The sequence below is a fragment of the Nerophis lumbriciformis genome, linkage group LG18, assembly GCF_033978685.3.
Source record: "Nerophis lumbriciformis linkage group LG18, RoL_Nlum_v2.1, whole genome shotgun sequence".
NCBI lineage: Eukaryota > Metazoa > Chordata > Actinopteri > Syngnathiformes > Syngnathidae > Nerophis > Nerophis lumbriciformis.
The window spans coordinates 32,748,605-32,772,145 of NC_084565.2; the positions used below are offsets into that span (position 1 = coordinate 32,748,605).

The following is a 23,541-nucleotide window of genomic DNA, read 5'->3' on the forward strand; positions in this document are numbered from 1 at the left end:
ACTGTTGACTTGTTGATATACCCTTTACCAAGCTAAAATATACCCAAACGACCACTTTGTTGCTGCCAAAAATGTACCGGGTAATTCAAGTAATATTTTGATACTGACACATCAAAATTAAATACCTACTGTACTGTTTACTTGTTGAAATACCCTTTTTAGAGCAAATATCTACCTAAATGGCCACTTTGTTGCTGCCAAAAATTGATTTTAAGTAATATTTTGACACTGATACATCTTATCTCTGCATATTTTACTAGAATTCCCCTATGGGCATTACATATATCAAAATAAAATACCTACTGTACTGTTAACTTGTCGAAATACCTTTTACAAAGCTAAAATATACCCAAACGGCCACTTTGTTGCTGCCAAAAATGTAATTCAAGTAATATTTTGATACTGACACACAGGGGCGCCGCTAGGGATTTTGGGCCCCATGAAAAGAATCTTTACAGGGCCCCCAACACAGTGTCACTATTTTTTCTGTATTATAATTTCATCATCATTAGGGGCCTCTCTGGGCCCCCCTCCATCATGGGCCCCTAGAATCCGTCTCCTTTATCCCCCTTTTTTGGCGCCCCTGCTGACACATCTTGTCTCTGCATATTTTACTAGAATTCCCCTATGGGCATTACATATATCAAAATGAAATACCTACTGTACTGTTTACTTGTTGAAATACCCTTTACAGAGCTAAAATATACCCAAACGGCAACTTTGTTGCTGCCAAAAATGTATTTCAAGTAATATTTTGATAATGACACATCTAATCTCTGCATATTTTACTAGAATACCTTTATGGGCATTACATATATCAAAATTAAATACCTACTGTACTGTTTACTTGTCGAAATATACCCTTTACAAGGCTAAAATATACCCAAATGGCCACTTTGTTGCTGGCAAAAAGTGATTTTTGAAGGCTGTATGCGCAAACGCTGTGCGCTGTTGGGGTCACGTGACGTGGTTTCTGCCAGACCAGGAAGTGGGAGGGCGGTGCTTGCTTGGTGGATTTCTGATGATGGTGGTGTTGGGCTAGACTCAAACAAGGTAATGACTTTCTATGTGTTTATTTAAACATGCTCAAATGTAGACTCCGATATGGGAAACTCGTCAAAGTTGCGCTGCAGGCGCGGCGTTCATATTACTTGTAAACCGCGGAGTCGTTAGTGCGTTCAAGCTAGCATTAGCATTGAGCTAGTTAGGATGTTGTCATTTCAAGATGTATTTACGACCTGCGATTTAGGGCATTTTGGATTTAAACAGGTTTTTTTTTTCGTGTCGCTAATGTAGATATTAGTCCGACCCTGATGTCCTCTGGAGGCGTACACGCAGTTCTTGCTTATATTGTTCATGTGTTCTGCTGTCATTCCTCCACTGAGATAAGTGGATTTAAAAAATATGACAACAATAAGGCGGTAATGTGCACTTGAAAATTACTCTCTGATGTTCTATTGTGAATATTAAACCATCACTGTTGTTGTTTTTGTTTGTCATGTCATTAGAATTGGATCATTGGTTATCCACGTATAACAATGCAACCTAGGGGTGATGAGAAGAACAGAAGTGAAGCTAAACGTAGTCAATAAGGTTGTGTTTGTGTGTGTAACCATGAATAATGAATCTCTTCCTCTTCTGTATGACAGCATCCATCATGACAGCCATCAAGCACGCTCTCCAGAGGGACATCTTCACGCCCAATGACGAGCGTTTACTCGGCATCGTGAACGTCTGTAAGGCAGGGAAGAAGAAAAAGAACTGCTTTTTGTGTGCGACGGGTATGTGGATCGTAACAAAATCGTTTTTTAAACTGCAGCAGACTTTGATAATCCGTTGCACTTGTGTCAAACTCAATGCCTGATGGCCACATCCTCTTATGTGGCATGGAAAGCCTGGAAATAATGTGCGTCTAAAGAGATTTTCATCTTTGATAAATGTACAGTGGAAACTCAATTTACAAACTTAATTGGTTCTTGAACATAGAGTTCATATAGTGAAGCAGTGTGTGTTTATATATGTGTACAGCTCCACTAATGGACATTGGAGTGTTACTTTCAAAGGCAAAATTAAAGTATGGCTAGAAACATAATTTTATATGGGACTTTATTGTATTATATGTATAGTTCATGTTCCAAAAAGAAAAAAAACATAAAACACCACCAGAATTAGAGATATTACAAGTCAAAGTGATGAAGCTTAGTGTTAGGCTCATGACTTGGTGTAACTAAACATTACCCTAGTGGTTAGAGTGTCCGCCCTGAGATCGGTAGGTTGTGAGTTCAAACCCCGGCGGAGTCATACCAAAGACTATAAAAATGGGACCCGTTACCTCCCTGCTTGGCACTCAGCATCAAGGGTTGGAATTGGGGGTTAAATCACCACAATGATTCCCGGGCGCAGCACCGCTGCTGCTCACTGCTCCCCTCACCCCCCCGGGGGTGAACAAGGGGATGGGTCAAATGCAGAGGACAAATTTCACCACACCTAGTGTGTGTGACAATCATTGGTTCTTTATGTCAAGACTTGGACTTTGGCTTGGTTTGTTCTCCCGAGGTGCAAATGAACATTTGGACCAGACATGGCGTGAAGGTGAAGACATTATTTATTTTACACTAACAAAGGAACAAAAAGCGCGCTCAAGGTGGAAGTACAAACTTGACTAACGAAAACAAAAGACTTGCACGGGGGCAAAAAACTATGAACAACAAAAAACACTAACTGTGGCAATAATAAACAAACTTACTTGGCATGGACATGAAGTGCGCAGAGGTGGACAGAGTGTGACAGGGGGCATAAATGCGGGGATGTCGTCAGGACGAACAACAGAAAATGAAAAGCTTAAATAACACAGACATGATTAACGAAAACAGGTGCGTGACTCAAAACGTGAAACAGGTGGGTGACGTGACAGGTGAAAACTAATGGTTGCTATGGTGACAAACAAGAGTGCACAATGAGTCCAAACGTGGAACAGGTGAAACTAATGGGTAATCATGCAAACAAGACAAGGGAGTGAAAAGCCAGAAACTAAACAAAACATGACTTAAAACAAAACATGATTACACAGACATGACACTTTAATCTTAATAAGATGAAGGCAATTGCATTTTATTGATATTTGAAATGTATTCAATGTTTATAAATTAATATTTAAATATACTAAATGTAAAAAAGGGATTAACTATTCAAAATAAGATCATTAAATGAAATCTAGTTTGGTTACGCCATCATGAGCGCAACACAAGGTTGTAAAAGTTTCAACTACAATTCTAAATAAGATGTCAAAAGCAAACTGAAATCAAATACACACAGCTTAAAGATTGATCAATACCTATTTAAATTTAGTAATACATAAATATGATGATTTATCAAAATATAAAAGAAATATACCTGAACAGAACGCTCATGATGGTTATACCAAAAAGTAACGCTATGAATCGCGTTTTTCCAAGTTTTTGGGGCATTTTTATGCTATTTTCGAGCATCTCCTTTTTATTATCGTTGATTTTAAATGGTCAAACTAATGCATATTATATATGCATGCCCTAGTAAACAAAAAAAAGTCATATTTATTTTGTTTGTTACATTTTGAAGTACATTTGTGCAGGTGGGTGCGAATGTACCCATTACCAGAGCTGTACATGTATACAAAACCCAAAACCAGGCACGTTGTGTAAATCGTAAATAAAAACAGAATACAATGATTTGCAAATCCTTTTCAACTTATATTCAATTGAATAGACTGAAAAGACAAGATATTTAATGTTCGAACTGAGAAACCTTTTTTTTTTTTTTTTGCAAATAATCATTAACTTAGAATTTAATGGCAGGAACACATTGCAAAAGAGTTGGCACAAGGATATTTTTACCACTGTGTTACATCATCATTTGGGAACTGAGGTGACCAATTTTTGAAGCTTTTCAAGTGGAATTCTCTCCCATTCTTGCTTGATGTACAGCTTAAGTTGTTCAACAGTCCGGGGTCTCCGTTGTCGTATTTTACGCTTCATAATGCGCCACACATTTTCAATGGGGGATACGTCTGGACTACAGGCAGGCCAGTCTAGTACCCGCACTCTTTTACTACGAAGCCACGCTGTTGTATCACGTGCAGAATGTGGCTTGGCATTGTCTTGCTGAAATAAGCAGGGGCGTTCATGAAAAAAGACGTTGCTTGGATGGCAACATATGTTGCTCCAAAACCTGTATGTACATTTCAGCATTAATGGTGCCTTTACAGATGTGTAAATTACCCATTCCTTGGGCACTAATACACCCGCTTACCATCACAGATGCTGGCTTTTGAACTTTGCGCCTATAACGGTCCGGATGGTTCTTTTCCTCTTTGGTCCGGAGGACACGACATCCACAGTTTCCAAAAACAATTTTAAATGTGGACTCGTCAGACCACAGAACACTTTTCCACTTTGCATCAGTCCATCTTAGATGAGCTCGGGCCCAGCGAAGCCGGCGGCGTTTCTGGGTAACATTGACAGCCTTTTCAAATTAAATTCTACGCTAGCTTGTCACTTTGACTTCTGATTCCAAAGCAAGTTTTTCATCAGTTTGTTGGTAAACAAAAATTATAAAATCAAATGAAGGATTTTGCGGGCTTTTTTTTGTGGATGTCTGATTTAGCCGCAGCATTTTCTAAAAGTTGCAGCAAAATCAACCCCACTGATGCAGGGAGACATTTTATTGGTTAGACAGTTGTGTTGTGTTTGAGTGCTGCCGGGACCATTTTGATTGGCTAAAATGGGTGGGGAAGTTTCAGAGATTGGGCAAAGTTTCGAGGCCGCGCATAATTTACAGTGATTGGTTGAAATTGCGTGAATTGGCGCGATCACAACATCGCAAAATTCTGAAGGGACTGACTGATAAAGCGTCCCTCTCGGGGCTTTCGTGACTATGTGGCCCTTGATGAAAACGAGTTTGATACCCCTAATCTACAAGAGACATGAAGCAAAATGGGTGAATGTTGCTAATAAAATCTGACCTTTTTTTTTTCATTCCTTTGTAGTCACCACCGAGCGGCCCGTGCAGGTCAAAGTAGTCAAGGTGAAGAAATCTGACAAAGGAGACTTTTACAAACGACAGCTGACCTGGGAGCTTCGGGACCTGACGGAAGTGGACGCCAAAGATGCAAGCAAGGTCAGCTATGTGGTACTATACAGTCGTGCCTCGTTTATCGCGGTTAATTGGGACCGGACATGACCGCGATTAACAAACTTCCGCAAAGTCTGATAATTACTAGTAAATAAAATATTTTCATAGTTAGAGCCTAAAAAACTCTTTACTAAATATGTTTTTTTTTTAACATTAATAGAGCCCTTTAAACATTAAGTTACACCCTTATCGTCAGCTTTACACTCCTTTCTCCCAAAATGATTGCCTTGAGTGTGGTTCTACTGTAGATCACAGTTCTTACCAGTAGCCTGAAGGATCCTCCAACAATGAATGCTACGACAGACGTGGAAATACTTCGTCATATCCTGGGTAATTCCACTAAGTTTGACCTTGGCCTTACTTACAAATGCAATCATTAGCTGTGATGTTAGCATTCCGTGTTAGCATTGGGTGTCTGCGTTTTTATTCCACATAGCTCAAGCAAACGCTGTGTTATTGATGTCAAAGAAGGAGTGCATCAAAATAGTTCACCCCTACTTAAAATTACTGATAGCAGATAGCTATCTTGTTAGCAATAATGGCACAATGAGTTTGTTCTGTCTCGCGTCTCAAAATTTCAGCAATGTGGAGATGTGTTATTGATGAGGCAGAAGTTAAAAGATGAAGTCCGTCAAAAAGTTGTTCTGTCAAAAGCTGGTCAACTTGAGATTGTCACGGTTAAGATACAGTAGCACCAAGATTAGCTGGTAGTGTTTTTCTATATCAAAGCTCACCTTTAACCTGTAAACAGAAGTCCTGCTTGGTGAATACTGTATCTCCATCAAGCGCCACTATATAATAATAGAAAATAAGACAAATACTGCAATGTAATATGTAAATAAAACACAACAAAAAGTTAATTTAACACTAAATTTGGGGAAAAAACATTATAATATTATTAATGAGGCATCAATAATCAATTTTTAATCGAATCGTTGCTCCTGAATCGTAATCGAATCGTGAGGTGCTCAAAGAGTCCCACCTCTAATATTTTTATATATAAACTGTTTTTTCTCTACAGAAAAATAATAACTATCAGGTTTTTAAGTAGTTGATTAACGCCACATGATGACAGCAGCTGCATTTGAAGTATCATTTGCAGTCAACTTTACTGTATCTACAAACCCCGTTTCCATATGAGTTGGGAAATTGTGTTAGATCTAAATATAAACGGAATACAATGATTTGAAAATCATTTTCAACCCATATTCAGTTGAATATGCTACAAAGACAACATATTTGATGTTCAAACTGATAAACTTTTGTTTTTTTGCAAATAATCATTAACTTTAGAATTTGATGCCAGCAACACGTGACAAAGAAGTTGGGAAAGGTGGCAATAAATACTGATAAAGTTGAGGAATGCTCATCAAACACTTATTTGGAACATCCCACAGGTGAACAGGCAAATTGGGAACAGGTGGGTGCCATGATTGGGTATAAAAGTAGATTCCATGAAATGCTCAGTCATTCACAAACAAGGATGGGGCGAAGGTTACCACTTTGTCAACAAATGCGTGAGCAAGTTGTTGAACAGTTTAAGAAAAACCTTTCTCAACCAGCTTTTGCAAGGAATTTATGGATTTCACCATCTACGGTCCGTAATAACATTAAAGGGTTCAGAGAATCTGGAGAAATCACTGCACGTAAGCAGCTAAGCCCGTGACCTTCGATCCCTCAGGCTGTACTGCATTAACAAGCGACATCAGTGTGTAAAGGATATCACCACATGGGCTCAGGAACACTTCAGAAACCCACTGTCAGTAACTACAGTTGGTCACTACATAAATGGGTTATACTTGTATAGCGCTTTTCTACCTTCAAAGTACTCAAAGCGCTTTGACAGTATTTCCACATTCACCCATTCACACACACATTCACACACTGATGGCGGGAGCTGCCATGCAAGGCGCTAACCAGCACCCATCAGGAGCAAGGGTGAACATCTGTAAATGCAAGTTAAAACTCTTATGCAAGGCGAAAACCGTTTATCAACAACATCCAGAAACGCCGTCGGCTTCGCTGGGCCTGAGCTCATCTAAAATGGACTGATGCAAAGTGGAAAAGTGTTCTGTGGTCTGACAAGTCCACATTTCAAATTGTTTTTGGAAACTGTGGACGTTGTGTCCTCCGGACCAAAGAGGAAAAGAACCATCCGGATTGTTATAGGCGCAAAGTTGAAAAGCCAGCATCTGTGATGGTATGGGGGTGTATTAGTGCCCAAGACATGGGTAATTTACACATCTGTGAAGGCACCATTAATGCTGAAAGGTACATACAGGTTTTGGAGCAACATATGTTGCCAACCAAGCAACGTTATCATGGACGCCGCTGCTTATTTCAGCAAGACAATGCCAAGCCACGTGTTACATCAACGTGGCTTCATAGTAAAAGGGTGCGGGTACTAGACTGGCCTGCCTGTAGTCCAGACCTGTCTCCCATTGAAAATGTGTGGCGCATTATGAAGCCTAAAATACCACAACGGAGACCCCCGGACTGTTGAACAACTTAAGCTGTACATCAAGCAAGAATGGGAAAGAATTCCACCTGAGAAGCTTAAAAAATGTGTCTCCTCAGTTCCCAAACGTTTACTGAGTGTTGTTAAAAGGAAAGGCCATGTAACACAGTGGTGAACATGCCCTTTCCCAACTACTTTGGCACGTGTTGCAGCCATGAAATTCTAAGTTAATTATTATTTGCAAAAAAATAAATAAAGTTTGAGTTTGAACATCAAATATTTTGTCTTTGTAGTGCATTCAATTGAATATGGGTTGAAAAGGATTTGCAAATCATTGTATTCCGTTTATATTTACATCTAACACAATTTCCCAACTCATGGAAACGGGATTTGTACCTATGCATGCACTTTAAAATGACGCGACTCAGATGTTGGTGTGAAACTCATGCACGTTGCCACACTGTTGTCTACAATGAACTAGGAATGTTACGAATTATGAACATTTCATATCACTGTTATTATTGCCGCTGTATTGTTGAATGTGCTGAAAAAGTACTTACACACACACTGAAATATTTTGACCAAGTTTTTTAATTAACAATGAGTACACATGTTTTGTGTTTTCTTGTTGTGCTTCACTGATAGTGTTTTAGTCTTAGTAATAACTGTTTCAATGGCTATGGTTTTATTGTTTTGAATATTGGTTTGTACTGTGGCACTTTAGGATTTATTTAAACGAAAAGTGCATAACAAATCAAATGTATTATTATTATTTATTATTTCTGGTGGCCGCTGTGTTCTACTCTGTTCAGCGGTCCTTGAACGCACCGTAAAAACATATTTTTCTCTTTTTCGCTTTTATATAGAAGGACCACTCAGTTCTAGAAGAGAGCACCTTGTAGGTTCAATGTGCACAATTGTATTGCTTAGTTCAGGAGGTCCCCAAACGTTTTGACTCGGGGGCCGCATTGGGTTAAAACAATTTGGCCGGGGGCCGGGCTGTCTATATATATATATATATATATATATATATATATGTGTATATATATATATATATATATGTGTGTATATATATATATGTATATATATATATATATATATATATATATATATATATATATATGTATATGTGTGTGTATATATATATATATATATATATATGTATATGTGTGTGTATATATATATATATATACTGTGTATATATATATATATATATTTATTTTTTTTGCGCAATAGTTGACTGAAAGAGCGCGCACTTTGCCAATGATGTCATGTTATTGATGGGAAAATGCATTTTTAGACAATATGATTTGCCTGAGCGGCTCGGAGACACCGAGAGTAACAAGCAGTAGAAAATGGATTAGAAAGGACAGAAAAAAGAGTAATACAAAATGTTTTATTTTTTTTTTCCGCTGGTTTTGGTGCTGCTGTGATGTGCAATGGACTTGTTATTTAAATACTCTTTTAATTTTTTCATCATTATTAAGGTAAAAAAAATAATTTTTTTTGTACAGTAAATTTCTCTATTTATCGCCTTGTTGTTGAGTAAATGCACCCACCATCTATATTTTGAGTATTTATGTGAATGTCTTTCTGTTTTTTGCTCCCTTTGCTCAGGAAAATCCCGAATTTGACCTTCACTTTGAGAAGGTCTACCGCTGGGTGGCCAGCAGCGCCGCAGAGAAGAACTCGTTCATCTCCTGCATCTGGAAGCTGAACCAGCGCTACTTGAGGAAGAAGGTGGAGTTTGTCAATGTCAGTTCCCAGCTGCTGGAAGGTGCGTAATTTGACCCCTTTCACTTTCTCTCTGATTTGCTGTATTGATTGGATTTATGAGAAGCATGTTGCGAGTTTTCAAAGCTTGTCTCTGCATTTTGGGTTATGTTATGGCTTTTAAATATCTTCTCACTTTTCTCTCTTAAACCTTCTCTGGCCAGAACTTCCTAAAGCGGAAGGTTGGTAGGACTTAACTCCCCCCCCAACCCCCCACCCTCCTCCCTCTTCTTCCCCCCTCTCCATTGTTCTCCATTACGTCAAATCATTACCCTCATTATTTGACACTTCCCCATAAACTTGGCTATTTGCATTAACTCATACCTGTCTAGGCCACAATGTGTTTGTTTCATAATGTTCTACCTAATCTAGCCAAAAGCTGTTCTCCATATTGTGATTTTATAGTTTTAAAAAATTTCATTTTTCTAATGATACATTCTTCTCATATTTTTTGGTGTGTTTTTGGAGTACTGGATTTTTTATTTTATTTTACAGCCTCAAACGTGTGCTGCATTTTGTCATAACCGCTGGTAAATGACCAACTTGTGATAAATGAATACATTTTTATAGCGTCAATTTCTGAAACTGAAGACAAAAATATTATGAGGTCAGTCGCCTCCCTGTAACTGAATGTCTTCACCTGTCCAAGTCCACAAAACAACACCTCAATTTGTATTGAACACAACCGAATGTTTGATCATGTTTTGCATGCCTCCTTTTTCTGTTTTTAGAGTCTGTGCCTAGTGGCGAGAGCCAGAATGTTGCCGGCGGTGATGAAGATGCTCTGGATGACTACCAGGAGCTAAGTGCCCGTGAGGAGCAGGACATCGAGAGCATGATGGAAATGTGCAACTACGCCATCTCCAATGCTGAGGCCTTTACAGAGCAGCTCTCTAGGGAGCTGCAGGTGCTAGATGGGGTAAGTGATGCAATACGGTAACATCAGTATCGGATACAAGTAATTATCTCCTCATCCCTGATTTTTAAAGGCCAATATCCAGTCCATCATGGCATCAGAGAAACAGGTCAACATCCTGATGAAGCTGCTGGATGAGGCCCTAGGCGAGGTGGACACCATCGAGGGCAAGCTGAGCAGCTACGAGGAGATGCTGCAGAGTGTCAAGGAGCAGATGGACCAGATCTCGCAGAGCAACCGCCTCATCCAAATCAGTAACACCAACAACGGCAAACTGCTGGACGAGATCCAGTTCTTAGTGGTGAGGAACCCTATTTGAATGAATCTAAAATAACCTTGCATGGCTTTTGTGTCCATGTATGCATGGGCTGGACAATTAATAAAACATTTATTTCGATTATGGCTTCTCACGATCATGAAAATACAATCATAGAAAAAAAATTATTATTGGGTCTCGCAACGTGCATACAAATTCCGGAGCTTGTAACAGTGACACAGATGAGGAGCGGATTAGTGAAAAAAGAGCAAGTCTACTAGAAGTTTGGGATCTCACCATGGTTGTGACTTTTTTTTTTTGACACAGCACTAGTATACATAATCAATAATCACTCACCTCAACAAAAAAAGTAGGGCATTTGATTTCCACGTTCATGTAATCATGGACGGAGTCACATAATTTTCCAATAAAACTGAATCCGCTGTTAAATGAAGGATATTAGGGAAATTGACATAAATGTAAGTGAAATTATGTCATTTTGAGAAGAAGAAACATTTGTTTGGAAAAATAATGTGGCCAGTATTGCTCATTCATCCACAAAACACCACCCCGTCTTGAACTAAACAATGTCAAGACAGCCACTTGAAACACTGACTAAACAACGAAGTTTAAGCAAGAACAATCCATACACCCACATCATCCATGTAAAATCAATGTACAAACAGAGCAGCAGTCGCAACTTGAGAGGCTTTTTCTCTCTTTATTTTTTACAGCCTCCAATTGTCTCCTTACTTGTCGTGAAGCGAAGAACAGCAGCACAGCACACTTCCTCTCCTCACAATAATAGTGCAGTATGCTAAGAAAATGAAGGTTTCAAAAAAAGTACCTTACACAAGCATAATGTACTTAAAGCACGTATTGATACATTTCCATAATTATTATGCTTTGACCTAAAATACTGGTCAAACTTGTCCAAAGATCTATTGCAACCAATTAATATAAGGATTTTTGCCTTGGATTAACACACATTTTATTAAATTGTATATGACGCAAAAAGCACGTAATCTACGGTGGTAAAATAAGTATAAAAGCTAAATGGACTTAAAAACCATTAAAACAGAAAAACTGAATTTGGTTGTTTTTTATACTGCTATTGTTATTTGAATTTATTGTATATTATTATTATTCTATATATTTTTTATATATTACTTTTTATTTGTTACTAATGCACATCTGTTTATGTAATGTATGTTTAAACTAAGTTGAGTTTTGGTGGTTACAATAAATACTGATATTTTCAAATTAATGAATAATCGTGTTACAAATCGGGATTACATTATCAATCAATGTAATTGTATTATTTTGCCATAATCGTTCAGCCCTAGCATCTATCCATGCTTTCTACTCATTGTAAGTCATACAGTGTTATTGTGTCTTAATCACTCTAATCTTCTTGTAAACAAAGCAGCTATGATTAAATTCTATTTGCGGCATTGTGAAATGTGTGGATATCCTGACGGACACAATGTTAATTGTAGTGCTGCCGCCTGACTGTGTCACCTTTCCTCACGTAGCACAACATGGACCTCTCTAAGGGACACATCAGAGCCCTGCAAGATGGAGACCTGTCCTCCCCGAAAGGCATCGAGGCTTGTATCAACGCTGCCGAAGCCCTTTTGCAGTGCATGAACGTGGCCCTGCTTCCCGGTATTTATAACACAATATTTCACAAAAGGGAAATACTATAGCAGGGCTCTTCAACTGGCGGCCCAGGAATAACACATACCGGCTCGCGAGTTCAGTTCAAAACATTGGGACACAAAAATGTTTAAAGCATATTCCTAAAAACAGTAGTGTTTCTGTTGTCTGGAGGAACTTGGACCACTGCATTGACATATTAACCTTGCCAGCAAACATAGAACACTGTGGTCCAAACTTGTGATTTACATGATTGAGGTGTTCCTCAAGGCGCCCGTTTAAGTCCTCTCCTTTTTGGCAGTTAGACGTTCATTTGTAATGAGATTTATGTAACTAAGTTGTTGCTGTAGCTTGTTTACTTCAGATGCAATCAGTAGTCATTTGTTCAACTTCTTTAGTTATACTAGTGGTGTTCCTCAAGGTTCCATTTGAAGTCCTCTCTTTTTCCATCACTTGGGCTATTCAACTGGTGGTCAGTGAGTTCAATTCAAAAAACTTGTGAGAGACATATTTTTTCAGCATTTTATAAAACTGCTGTCACATAAATGATGTTTGAGGAACTTTTTTGCACAAGGTCTTTAAAAACAGCAGAGCACCCCTGTAACTTTTGAAAGAATAGACAAAAATCAAATGTCGAACGTAGAAGACTCTGGTTCTCCGGTAGATACAAAATAAGAATAATAGTGAAGGGAGAAGTCGGGCCCCCGGTCCTTAACTTTCCACCAAAATAATTTAGTTGAATATTTCTGTAGTATAGAAATTAAACTTACTTTGGAGTAGTCAGTGTACAGCATGTATAGTAGTATAGATATACAATCCATTAAAAATGAGTCAACACACAACCATTTTTGTTTAAACTCTTAACTGCGTGGTGTTGCCAGCTTTGTAGAAAATCCAAACAGCTTTCTATGCAGTACAGACTTCTCGAACGTTATATTCACATTTCATAGATTGATTGATTGATTGATTGATTTCTATAGTTTTGTCCCTTGAGAAGATACAATATAATAGGTGCTGGAATGTGAAAGGTGTACACACTTTTGTCAGAATCCGTATGAGATCTGCCCGTTTTGTTTACACAGGCCACGACAAGCTGATGGCCGTAAAGCAGCAGCAGCACCTTTTTACAGAGCTGAGAGACACGTTTGCTCGCCGCCTCACCAATCACCTCAACAACGTGTTTGTGCACCAGGTAATGTGCATGCCATCACGATAAACCTTTCAAGTTCACTACTACATACAGTGTTTAAGTACCAGTAGAATGGAAAAACACCTCTATATTGATGCTATAATCATATACATCTGATTTATGACACCAAAAGACTTACAAAGTTTGTGGGTAAATAGATATGATCTAAATTGTATAAATCTCACAGAGATTCCCAGGCCATTTTTAGAGATAATGAGCAAGCCGATCTCATGATCTGTCTGCTAATCAAGCAGACTTTGTGAGGCCAACAATGATTACTTTGGAAAAAAATATGATCAAGAATCTTATATTTTTGAGTCGGAACACAAGGAGAATGATCAATAAGTTTTATTAGCCAAGTGTAGGGTTGTATGGTATACCGGTACTAATAAAGTACCGCGGTACTAAATAATTGAAATCGGTACTAAGGAATTGAAAACGGTACTATCCTATATATGTGCCATCCTTTGAAAAATACAGCTTTTTTTTTCATCCGCATGATGCCGTGCTGCGGTCACGTACAGAGCGGATGAGCATGTTAAGTGTATCAGCGCGCGCACACTCACTGTGCGCACAAGGAGAAACGGGGTGGAGAACAAAAATAGCAAATAAAGACAATTCTACTGGTTAATAAAGAGGGTGCATGAAGTGCAATATGAATGTATTTGGGCTTCAAAAATATCTTTAGATGAAGAATAATTCCCAATCCTCACGAGGGGTTGAAAAAAGTTTCCGCAACTACGTCCTTTTTGTGTCTTTTTCGCCATCTCGGGGGATGTCATAGTCAACGAGCCTGTCAGTCCATGGCCACATTTGGCTACTACCAGGTGAGATGCATGAGTTATAATCTAGAATTTACTTTTAGCAAGTTTGAGACAAAGCAGAAGCAGCCGCCGGCTCAGTGTGTCAACAGTAGCGACGTAAGATAGCATTAGCTCACTGCTATCAATGCGTCGTTAAAATAGGCCGTCTGCGTTAGCGCTTATAATAACAATATTGTGCATATTTGGTTAATATTCAGGTCACAACATGTAAATGGAGTATTGTTGGCAGTTTCTGGATGTTTTTTAGAGGGTTTTATGGGCGCAATAGGGGACCCTCGATCTGTTGACTCAATTGTTAGCTATTTATTTACACATTCGAATACCGTACATTAAAAAAAGCCAAGCATATGTGTTCTTGTCTTACATAAGGATTGTGACAGCAGATCTCTTTCCAATTTTTGCATATTTCCAGTATGACTGATCTGATGATATGGTCCGAGTGCAGAAGGCGTTCCCATCCCGACGTCATACGTCGTCGATTCTACGGAAATTGCCAAAGATATTCAAAACTGAATATTCTGGATGGCCGTCTGAAATTGTGGCATTTGTGATGTTGAGATGGTATTTTCACATACTGTGTGGATTGTAAATACAATTGGATATGGTTTAATGGATACAGCGAAACACAGTTAGGCATATAAAGTCAACTTGTTTTTCCTCATTCTACTGGTACCGTACTTTAATACATTTATGTTAAAGAGATTCAAGGAAATGCTGCCTTTACAAAGATAAGGCAGACAAAACACAGGTGACAGTTTTATTTGCATCATGTTAAAATGTTGTGTTTGCACAATACTTAGGATATTAAAATGGCCCAACAATTGAACTTCAATTTTAAACTACCGGTAGTTGTTTTTTCCCCTCCTTATTGTTGGCCTCGTTATTGGAACTGCAGCGTTCTGTTGAACATCCTTTATGATAAATACAAGTATTGTGTTGTGTAAAAATATGTGGTTCTCTAGGATAACACATTTCTTGTTTATTACTTTTGGCTTTTTTTCCATGTTATCCTATTCTTCTAAGTAATGCAGTAATTACAATGTTAGAAACAGCATGACACATTGCATATACCCTAGTGCAAACTACAATTCACAAATTCTTATAGTTCTAGTTCTTCTCCCATTTCCTCTCACTGTGGCACCGGACTTCCTGTTTAGTGCTGACTCGTCCTCCTGGACCTCCCCGTTTCTTTCTTTTCTTCCTTCCTCTTGTTGATTGTCAGTAGGGCTCTCTTTGAATCATCCCGCACTCTTGCTCTATGCTCTGTCTCTGTCAGTTCAACCACTTCAGTCACTTCAAAATGACCATCCCTCACTTCTATAGGTCCTCCTGTCTGTCACTTCCAGTAAGTACACTCTCACCCCTGACCTTGTACCTCCCTGCCTTGTCTCAAGTCCTAACATGGCACCTACAGGCCTTCCTCTAGTCTAATACACACTCCATTGCATGGGCTTGATCTCTAATCGACTTACAGCCCCTCAGCTCAAGAGAGACCCTGTCTTGTATCCATGTTCTGCAAGTGTCTGCTGTTTCTGAGTCCTAACATGCAATTGCCTTTGTCTTACAATAGATTCTTATTCACCCTAACAAGCATGCATCGGGGGTGTAGTAGGTAGCCAAAAATGTGCAACTGATGGACAACAAGACACATTAGTGCCAATTAGGGGTTTACCTGAAATCATTCATGAATTACAGGTAAAAGCCAGTAAATTAGAATATTTTGAAAAACTTGATTTATTTCAGTAATTGCATTCAAAAGGTGTAACTTGTACATTATATTTATTCATTGCACACAGACTGATGCATTCAAATGTTTATTTAATTTAATTTTGATGATTTGAAGTGGCAACAAATGAAAATCCAAAATTCCGTGTGTCACAAAATTAGAATATTACTTAAGGCTAATACAAAAAAGAGATTTTTAGAAATTTTGGCCAACTGAAAAGTATGAAAATGAAAAATATGAGCATGTACAATACTCAATACTTGGTTGGAGCTCCTTTTGCCTCAATTACTGCGTTAATGCGGCGTGGCATGGAGTCGATGAGTTTCTGGCACTGCTCAGGTGTTATGAGAGCCCAGGTTGCTCTGATAGTGGCCTTCAACTCTTCTGCGTTTTTGGGTCTGGCATTCTGCATCTTCCTTTTCACAATACCCCACAGATTTTCTATGGGGCTAAGGTCAGGGGAGTTGGCGGGCCAATTTAGAACAGAAATACCATGGTCCGTAAACCAGGCACGGGTAGATTTTGCGCTGTGTGCAGGCGCCAAGTCCTGTTGGAACTTGAAATCTCCATCTCCATAGAGCAGGTCAGCAGCAGGAAGCATGAAGTGCTCTAAAACTTGCTGGTAGACGGCTGCGTTCACCCTGGATCTCAGGAAACAGAGTGGACCGACACCAGCAGATGACATGGCACCCCAAACCATCACCCAACCATGCAAATTTTGCATTTCCTTTGGAAATCGAGGTCCCAGAGTCTGGAGGAAGACAGGAGAGGCACAGGATCCACGTTGCCTGAAGTCTAGTGTAAAGTTTCCACCATCAGTGATGGTTTGGGGTGCCATGTCATCTGCTGGTGTCGGTCCACTCTGTTTCCTGAGATCCAGGGTGAACGCAGCCGTCTACCAGCAAGTTTTAGAGCACTTCATGCTTCCTGCTGCTGACCTGCTCTATGGAGATGGAGATTTCAAGTTCCAACAGGACTTGGCGCCTGCACACAGCGCAAAATCTACCCGTGCCTGGTTTACGGACCATGGTATTTCTGTTCTAAATTGGCCCGCCAACTCCCCTGACCTTAGCCCCATAGAAAATCTGTGGGGTATTGTGAAAAGGAAGATGCAGAATGCCAGACCCAAAAACGCAGAAGAGTTGAAGGCCACTATCAGAGCAACCTGGGCTCTCATAACACCTGAGCAGTGCCAGAAACTCATCGACTCCATGCCACGCCGCATTAACGCAGTAATTGAGGCAAAAGGAGCTCCAACCAAGTATTGAGTATTGTACATGCTCATATTTTTCATTTTCATACTTTTCAGTTGGCCAACATTTCTAAAAATCCCTTTTTTGTATTAGCCTTAAGTAATATTCTAATTTTGTGACACACGGAATTTTGGATTTTCATTTGTTGCCACTTCAAATCATCAAAATTAAATTAAATAAACATTTGAATGCATCAGTCTGTGTGCAATGAATAAATATAATGTACAAGTTACACCTTTTGAATGCAATTACTGAAATAAATCAAGTTTTTCAAAATATTCTAATTTACTGGCTTTTACCTGTATATCAACTACCGTGAGAGTTACTAGATTTATTTGTGGTTTTTGATGTGCTGCTAATGGGCTCATGTCCCTCTGCGATTCAGGGCTACGACCAGAGCTCCACACTGTCCCAGCACACCGTAGAGCTGACCCTGCCCAAACACAGCCCCCTCCACCGGGACCTCCTGCGCTACGCCAAGCTCATGGAGTGGCTGAAGAACACCCACAGGGAGAAATATGAGGGCTTGTCAAGGGTCAGTGTGCTCTCCTCTCAGGGGTTAAGAGCCCATTTTTAATACATCTTGATGACCTTTAAGTATTTTACAGTCACACCAGGAGAATTGCACTGCCGTGTGTTTATTGTTAACAAGTAAAGTGGCGTAACAGTGGAATCTTATTTGGTTTTCAGACCTATGTGGACTACATGAGTCGACTGTATGAGCGAGAAATCAAAGACTTCTTTGAGATTGCCAAGATAAAGATGGCGGGAACAAGCAAAGAGGCCAAGGGCAAGTTTGGTAAGATGTTCATTAAATAAAACTTTTGTCTTTTTGATTTTCTTTCGTTACGGTGGTCACATTAATAGCGTTATTGCCTCATTTCCCAGGACATAACTTCAGACTTGTACCAGTGTAGCATATTCTTCAGGGTTGGAGCCAGGTTAGGGTATCCTCATTGTTCCCTGAAATTATGGTTGTGTATTTTGTAGGTCACGTTCATAATTTGTTTGGAATCGGGTGCAGATCCTAAGTGGTTCAATTAAAGGGGCTGTTTGCAACTTGCTCACAGTGGAATTTTCCAAACCAAAAAATATAACAACACTATTGGCTAGCCAATGTTACCCTTAGTGGTTTGACACAGCACATTTGTTTTGAAATATATTTTTCACAATTACTAAATTTATATAATAAAAAACATTTACGGCCTGAATAATATGATTGGTGTGTACAGCTGTCACTCATCCTGTCTCGCAGGGCGCACGTGCACACATACAAAAACAGTCAAAATGAAGCAACAAACAATTTGTAACCATGTTGTTGTTATGATAGAATATACATTCAATGACAGCTAACACTAACTATACAAATCGCTGTGATTAGCTAACAACACCCAAAGCTAATGCGCGTGCACATGTTATGTATTAGATGTGAGAATCTTTGGGCACCTCAGGATTCGATTACGTTTACGATTCAGGAGATACATTTCGATTGAAAATTGATTATTAATTTATGATGCAGTTTTACATCTCTTTCCGTTTCACTAAATAAGCATTTATCACTTACAACATTAAAAAACAATTCATTTGTACTAAGAAACAGTTAAATTAATTCCCACATATATTAAACTAATGAAAATGTGTGCAAAACTGGACCATTAGTGCCCGATAGTAAAGGAGCTGGTCCGATCTCTCGGTGAGGTGGCTCGCTGCAGTCAGCCAAATTTAAGAACTGTCTGCATTACTTTATTTACAATAAATAAATCAATTATCGATTATTGGGGTTTACTAATCGATTCTATAACCGTCCATGTCCGACTTGCAATGCATCTAAAAATCAATTATTTCCCCCACCTCTATTACGTATGTACGTAATTACGTCATTACGTTCTAGAAGCCGCAAGAGGGCGGGATATAATGCTTAAAATACACTGGAAAGTTGGCGCCCTCTAGGCAGGCATCTGTGTAAATGTTGCAAACAACCCCTTTAATTTCAAACATTACAAGTGTGCTTTTACAATATATATTCCTGGGAACCTGGGTCCTCTGCAGTGACTTTTACTAACTCTGACAAAAGAAATACACCAGAAAGTTAATTATGTCCACTGCAGAGGCCGTGTATGCAACTGAATAATCACTTGCATACACTAAAATGTCATTATTTGTCACAGTTAATTCAATGAGGATACAATGTCCATTAGGAGTCAGGCCTATTGTCATTTACACTACACAATTGTTATTAATGTGTAAAATGTGCTATGTTCTTGACTTTTTAAAATGTCTAATATGCAAGTTGAGCAATTGTTTGAGCTGCTTTCTGCACTTTGTGTTGTACAAAAAAAGCCGACAAAGGATTTGTTTTCCACTGCGGTGCACGTGAGCTTATGTCAAGTTGCCCATCTAACCCTGAGCCCGCCGCCTCCTGTGCTGCATGTACTGTACTAAGCCTAACCTCTCTCTGTCTTTGATGCCTGCCCTTTCTAACTGGCTGCAGCCACGCTTCCGCGGAAAGAGAGTGCACTCAAACAGGAGACGGAAAGTAAGTGAGCCACGAGGTTAAAAGGTCACTGTCACACTCCCTACTCCATAACTACACTTTAAACAACCCCTGTCTGATGTGAAGCCACCTGCCCTGACGCTTGTGTTGCATTCTCATAGTCACCTCTAAATGCACCATCAAACATAAAAATCAGGAATATTCATGTGACTTTTGACATCTACTGTGTGTGTGTGTGTGTCTAATGAACACAGCACATTTGCACTCAGGCCTTCATGGCAGTTCAGGGAAGCTGACAGGCTCCACGTCCAGCCTGAACAAGCTGACCGTGCAAGGGGCCAACAGCCGGCGTTCCCAGTCGTCCTCGCTGCTGGACATGGGAAACATGTCTGCCTCGGACCTGGACGTGGCCGACCGCACCAAGTTTGACAAGGTAAGCTAGCCCATCGGGGAGAATCTCTGACGTGGTTTTGTGTGCGTATTATTCATGAACTGAATTGGATGCCATGTGTGTTTGCAGATCTTTGAGCAGGTCCTAAGTGAACTGGAGCCTCTGTGCCTCGCAGAGCAAGACTTTGTCACCAAGTTTTTCAAGCTGCAGCAGCAGCACACGACCGTATCGCCTCCTCTTGCTCAGGTACCGTATATCATTGTTCATATGCTTTATAGTCTTGTAGTATTTCCACAAATAAATGCAGCATAAATGAAAGCACCAGTATCGATCATCGTCAATCACACTTTTTCTTGGACCTCACCTATTTTTCAACGTAGCTACACCTTTTTAAATGGTTGTACTAAACTTTTTAGTTTGAACCGTCACGTGAGATGCAAAAACCTCAGTTCAGCAAACTTCTTTGGATTTTTTGTTTTGTTAGGATTTTCTACTATTAACAAAAATAATGAGGGCATCACTTCAGACAGCAAACAGTAAAGTGTTTACTCTGCTTGTGTTTTACTTTTTATTTGGCTTTTTGCGTCGCTCATTCTAAAAAGAAGGAGTAGCCAACAGTCATAAATTAAAGTCGAGTAGGACAAGCGGTAGAAAATGGATGGATGATTTGTTTACATTTTAAAGGGGAACTGCATTTTTATTTTATTTGACCTATTGTTCACAATCATGAGGGACAAGAAGACAAACGTTTTTGGGTTTTGTTGCAATCTAACTTGTAAAAATCAGCTCCTTCTTGGTGGCTAGCAATGCAGCTAATGGGAGCAATCAATTCTACCTCCAAATCACTTTAAAAATGCATTCAAAAGACTTCAATTAATTAATTTACGTTCTGTAACCTGTATAATAACCAAGCTGTAGCGACATTGTTATTGTAAGAGTAAACACTGAGGAACTATTTTTATAGCGTAGTTGTTAACATGTTTCTCCATATACTGGGTTAACGCATGCGCAGTGTTTGTGGGCGGGAAGTAGGGATTGAGTGTTTCCGTTTTTTCCTCTGTGCAAGTGTGATTAAAAGTTGTGAACGAGAATAAACGTTGTGTTTATTCATCCCCACTTAACATAGGTAGCAGAGGATGGTTGAGGACGGCTGCAAACTGTAAAATACCGCCGAGGTTTGACGAGTCCAGGCCATACGAGTGCTGGAAAAATGAAGTTAACATTTGGACGCGGCTTACAGAATTCGATAAGAAAAAATTAAATACCACATGTTTCTTGAGAACATAGTAAACACATCGGCATGCTACGGTATTAGCCGAAAAACCTAACTACGGCAAGGGATAAGCTAGCTTCTACGTCAGCACGAAACACGTTTGAGTTTGTAATGCACAACACAATGCGATAAGACACCAAACAGTACTGATTGAAAAACATGAACAATCATATTACAGTATCTGTAAAGTGTTAGCCCACATTTCATCTTTTATTTGTACACAACTAGCCAGACAGCGTATGTACTGTAGTTTTAATAACACGCACGATGTATCATGATCAATATAAAGTGTGACTCACTCGATGGACAGCTGTCCGTTTGGTCCAGCTGGCCGGGGACGTTTTTTACGATTTATTTGGGTAAACAGTCTATTTATCATACTTGCCAACCCTCCCGAATTTTCCGAGAGACTCCCGAAAATCTCCTGGTTACAACCATTCTCCCGAAAATCTCCCGATTTCCAGCCGGACAACTATATTGGGGGCGTGCCTTAAAGGCAATGCCTTTAGCGTCGTCTCGCACCTGAAAAGGAGACTATTATATATGTCTTCGTTATCCATAGGTTTATCTATAACCCATAAAGTAGGCAGGCACGGAGCTATTTCTTAGCGTGTGTTTATTCCAGCCGGCACGTTAATACACCAACACACAACATCCGGATTCCCATCATGCATTGCTTCAAAACTACGGCAAGTTGTAATATCCAAAATTTCCAGCCGGACAAACAATTTGGGGGCGTGCCTTAAAGGCACTGCCTTTAGCATCCTCTCACCTGAAAAAGAGACTATTATGTATGTCTCCGTTATCCATAGGTTTATCTATAACCCATAACACGGTGGCCGAATGGATATAGTCACTCATGATCGGTCAGAGAAGCACAAGGCGGCGGCAACGCAGTATTATGGGCCACCTTGCAAGCAACATTCCGTTCTCATTTGCGGATGTTTTCAATAAATCCGTGAAGGATATGTTCCCGGATTCAGAGATCGCTCGCCAGTACTCAAATGGCAGAACAAAAGCTACTCAAATAGTGAAAGGTAAGTGTTATTTTTTTTGAAAGTAAGCAGCAAGTACAGTTAGTACCCCCAATCTCCCGAATTTGGAGGTCTCAAGGTTGGCAAGTATGCTATTTATATTGAAATAGCATGGATTCCAATTCAACATTTTGCAGCTTCAAGTCACTTTAACCTCACTCTCTTGGCTTCCGTTTGCTCCAACGTCTTACTCTTCTGTCGTGCTTGCTTCTTGAAGCAGTCGTTCATCCTCTATATATTCAGATTTTAAAAAACAAGGTTGTGATTCCTTGTTTTTTCCAAAAATATCGTCTTTGTTGTTTGTTACCGAATCTGCCATGATAAGACCACACACCTTTGTTTCCGAAAGTAGGACACACAGAAGTCAGAAGGGCGCTGCTTTGGAAACGAAAATAAATGCGCAGAGGAATTAGTTCCGGCAATGATTAAAATTACCAAAATACAGTAAATATTGTACATATTACATATTGTTATGAACGTGTCTGTTACTACTTTATATATAGACTTGCAGTGTGTATATAAAACGTTGCTGGAGAGTTTTGAAGTTGTTTTAGAGGGCTTTGAAGGCTACAATGGTGACTCCCATTTACCGCATCTTCCAGGCGTTTTTTATCATCTTTAAAACCCACCCCCCAAAAAGACATGTTTGTTAGGTTCAGTTAAAGTACCAATGATTGTCACACACACACTAGGTGTGGTGAAATTTGTCCTCTGCAGAAATTTGTCCTCTGCATTTGACCCATCTTTCTTGTGATTGTGAACGATAAAAAAAATGCAGTTCCTTTTAAGTAGATGATCAACCACCAATTAGTATCTGACGATTTTTGGAAAAATGTATGCGATTGTCCTTGGCAATGAATGTCTTTTAATGCCGATCACAAACGCTGATCCCTTCTGGCTGACACTATTTATTTTTAGTCCCCCGGCTGACAAGCGGCGAGCAGCTAATTATTTGTCTCCATACACAGTTTAGAGCCATTCCCCTAAGCTGCATTTCCATTATAGCAAATCAATTGCAATCATAAGAATCATAATTATGTACTATTATCACTGGGGGACAAGGTTAAACATGTTCCACACTGAGAGCAAGCCAGGAGCAAGCATGCTTTAAACAACAGAAGAAAAT

The 23,541-nt window shown here is 39.4% G+C and overlaps 1 protein-coding gene across 8 annotated transcripts in view; it reads left to right on the plus strand.

Moving 5' to 3' along the window:
• The first annotated feature begins 956 nt into the window (after positions 1-956).
• Positions 957-23,541, plus strand: part of exoc1 (exocyst complex component 1) — a 32,987-nt gene continuing 10,402 nt past the window's right edge. For 2 of the 8 annotated variants that reach the window (XR_009817073.2, XM_061978118.2), the window contains exons 1-14: positions 957-1,053; positions 1,650-1,781; positions 5,024-5,154; positions 9,245-9,404; positions 9,565-9,582; positions 10,132-10,319; positions 10,390-10,617; positions 12,108-12,240; positions 13,314-13,423; positions 17,609-17,758; positions 17,914-18,022; positions 19,715-19,759; positions 19,972-20,150; positions 20,238-20,354. Coding sequence is in view for 7 of the 8 variants with exons in the window: in XM_061978118.2 (XP_061834102.1) it covers positions 1,658-1,781; positions 5,024-5,154; positions 9,245-9,404; positions 9,565-9,582; positions 10,132-10,319; positions 10,390-10,617; positions 12,108-12,240; positions 13,314-13,423; positions 17,609-17,758; positions 17,914-18,022; positions 19,715-19,759; positions 19,972-20,150; positions 20,238-20,354 (1,692 nt within the window). In the remaining variant the exon portion in view is untranslated. The remainder of the gene's footprint in view (positions 1,054-1,649; positions 1,782-5,023; positions 5,155-9,244; positions 9,405-9,564; positions 9,583-10,131; positions 10,320-10,389; positions 10,618-12,107; positions 12,241-13,313; positions 13,424-17,608; positions 17,759-17,913; positions 18,023-19,714; positions 19,760-19,971; positions 20,151-20,237; positions 20,355-23,541) is intronic. The other 6 variants (XM_061978119.2, XM_061978122.2, XM_061978123.2 and 3 more) reach the window with 6 other exon arrangements.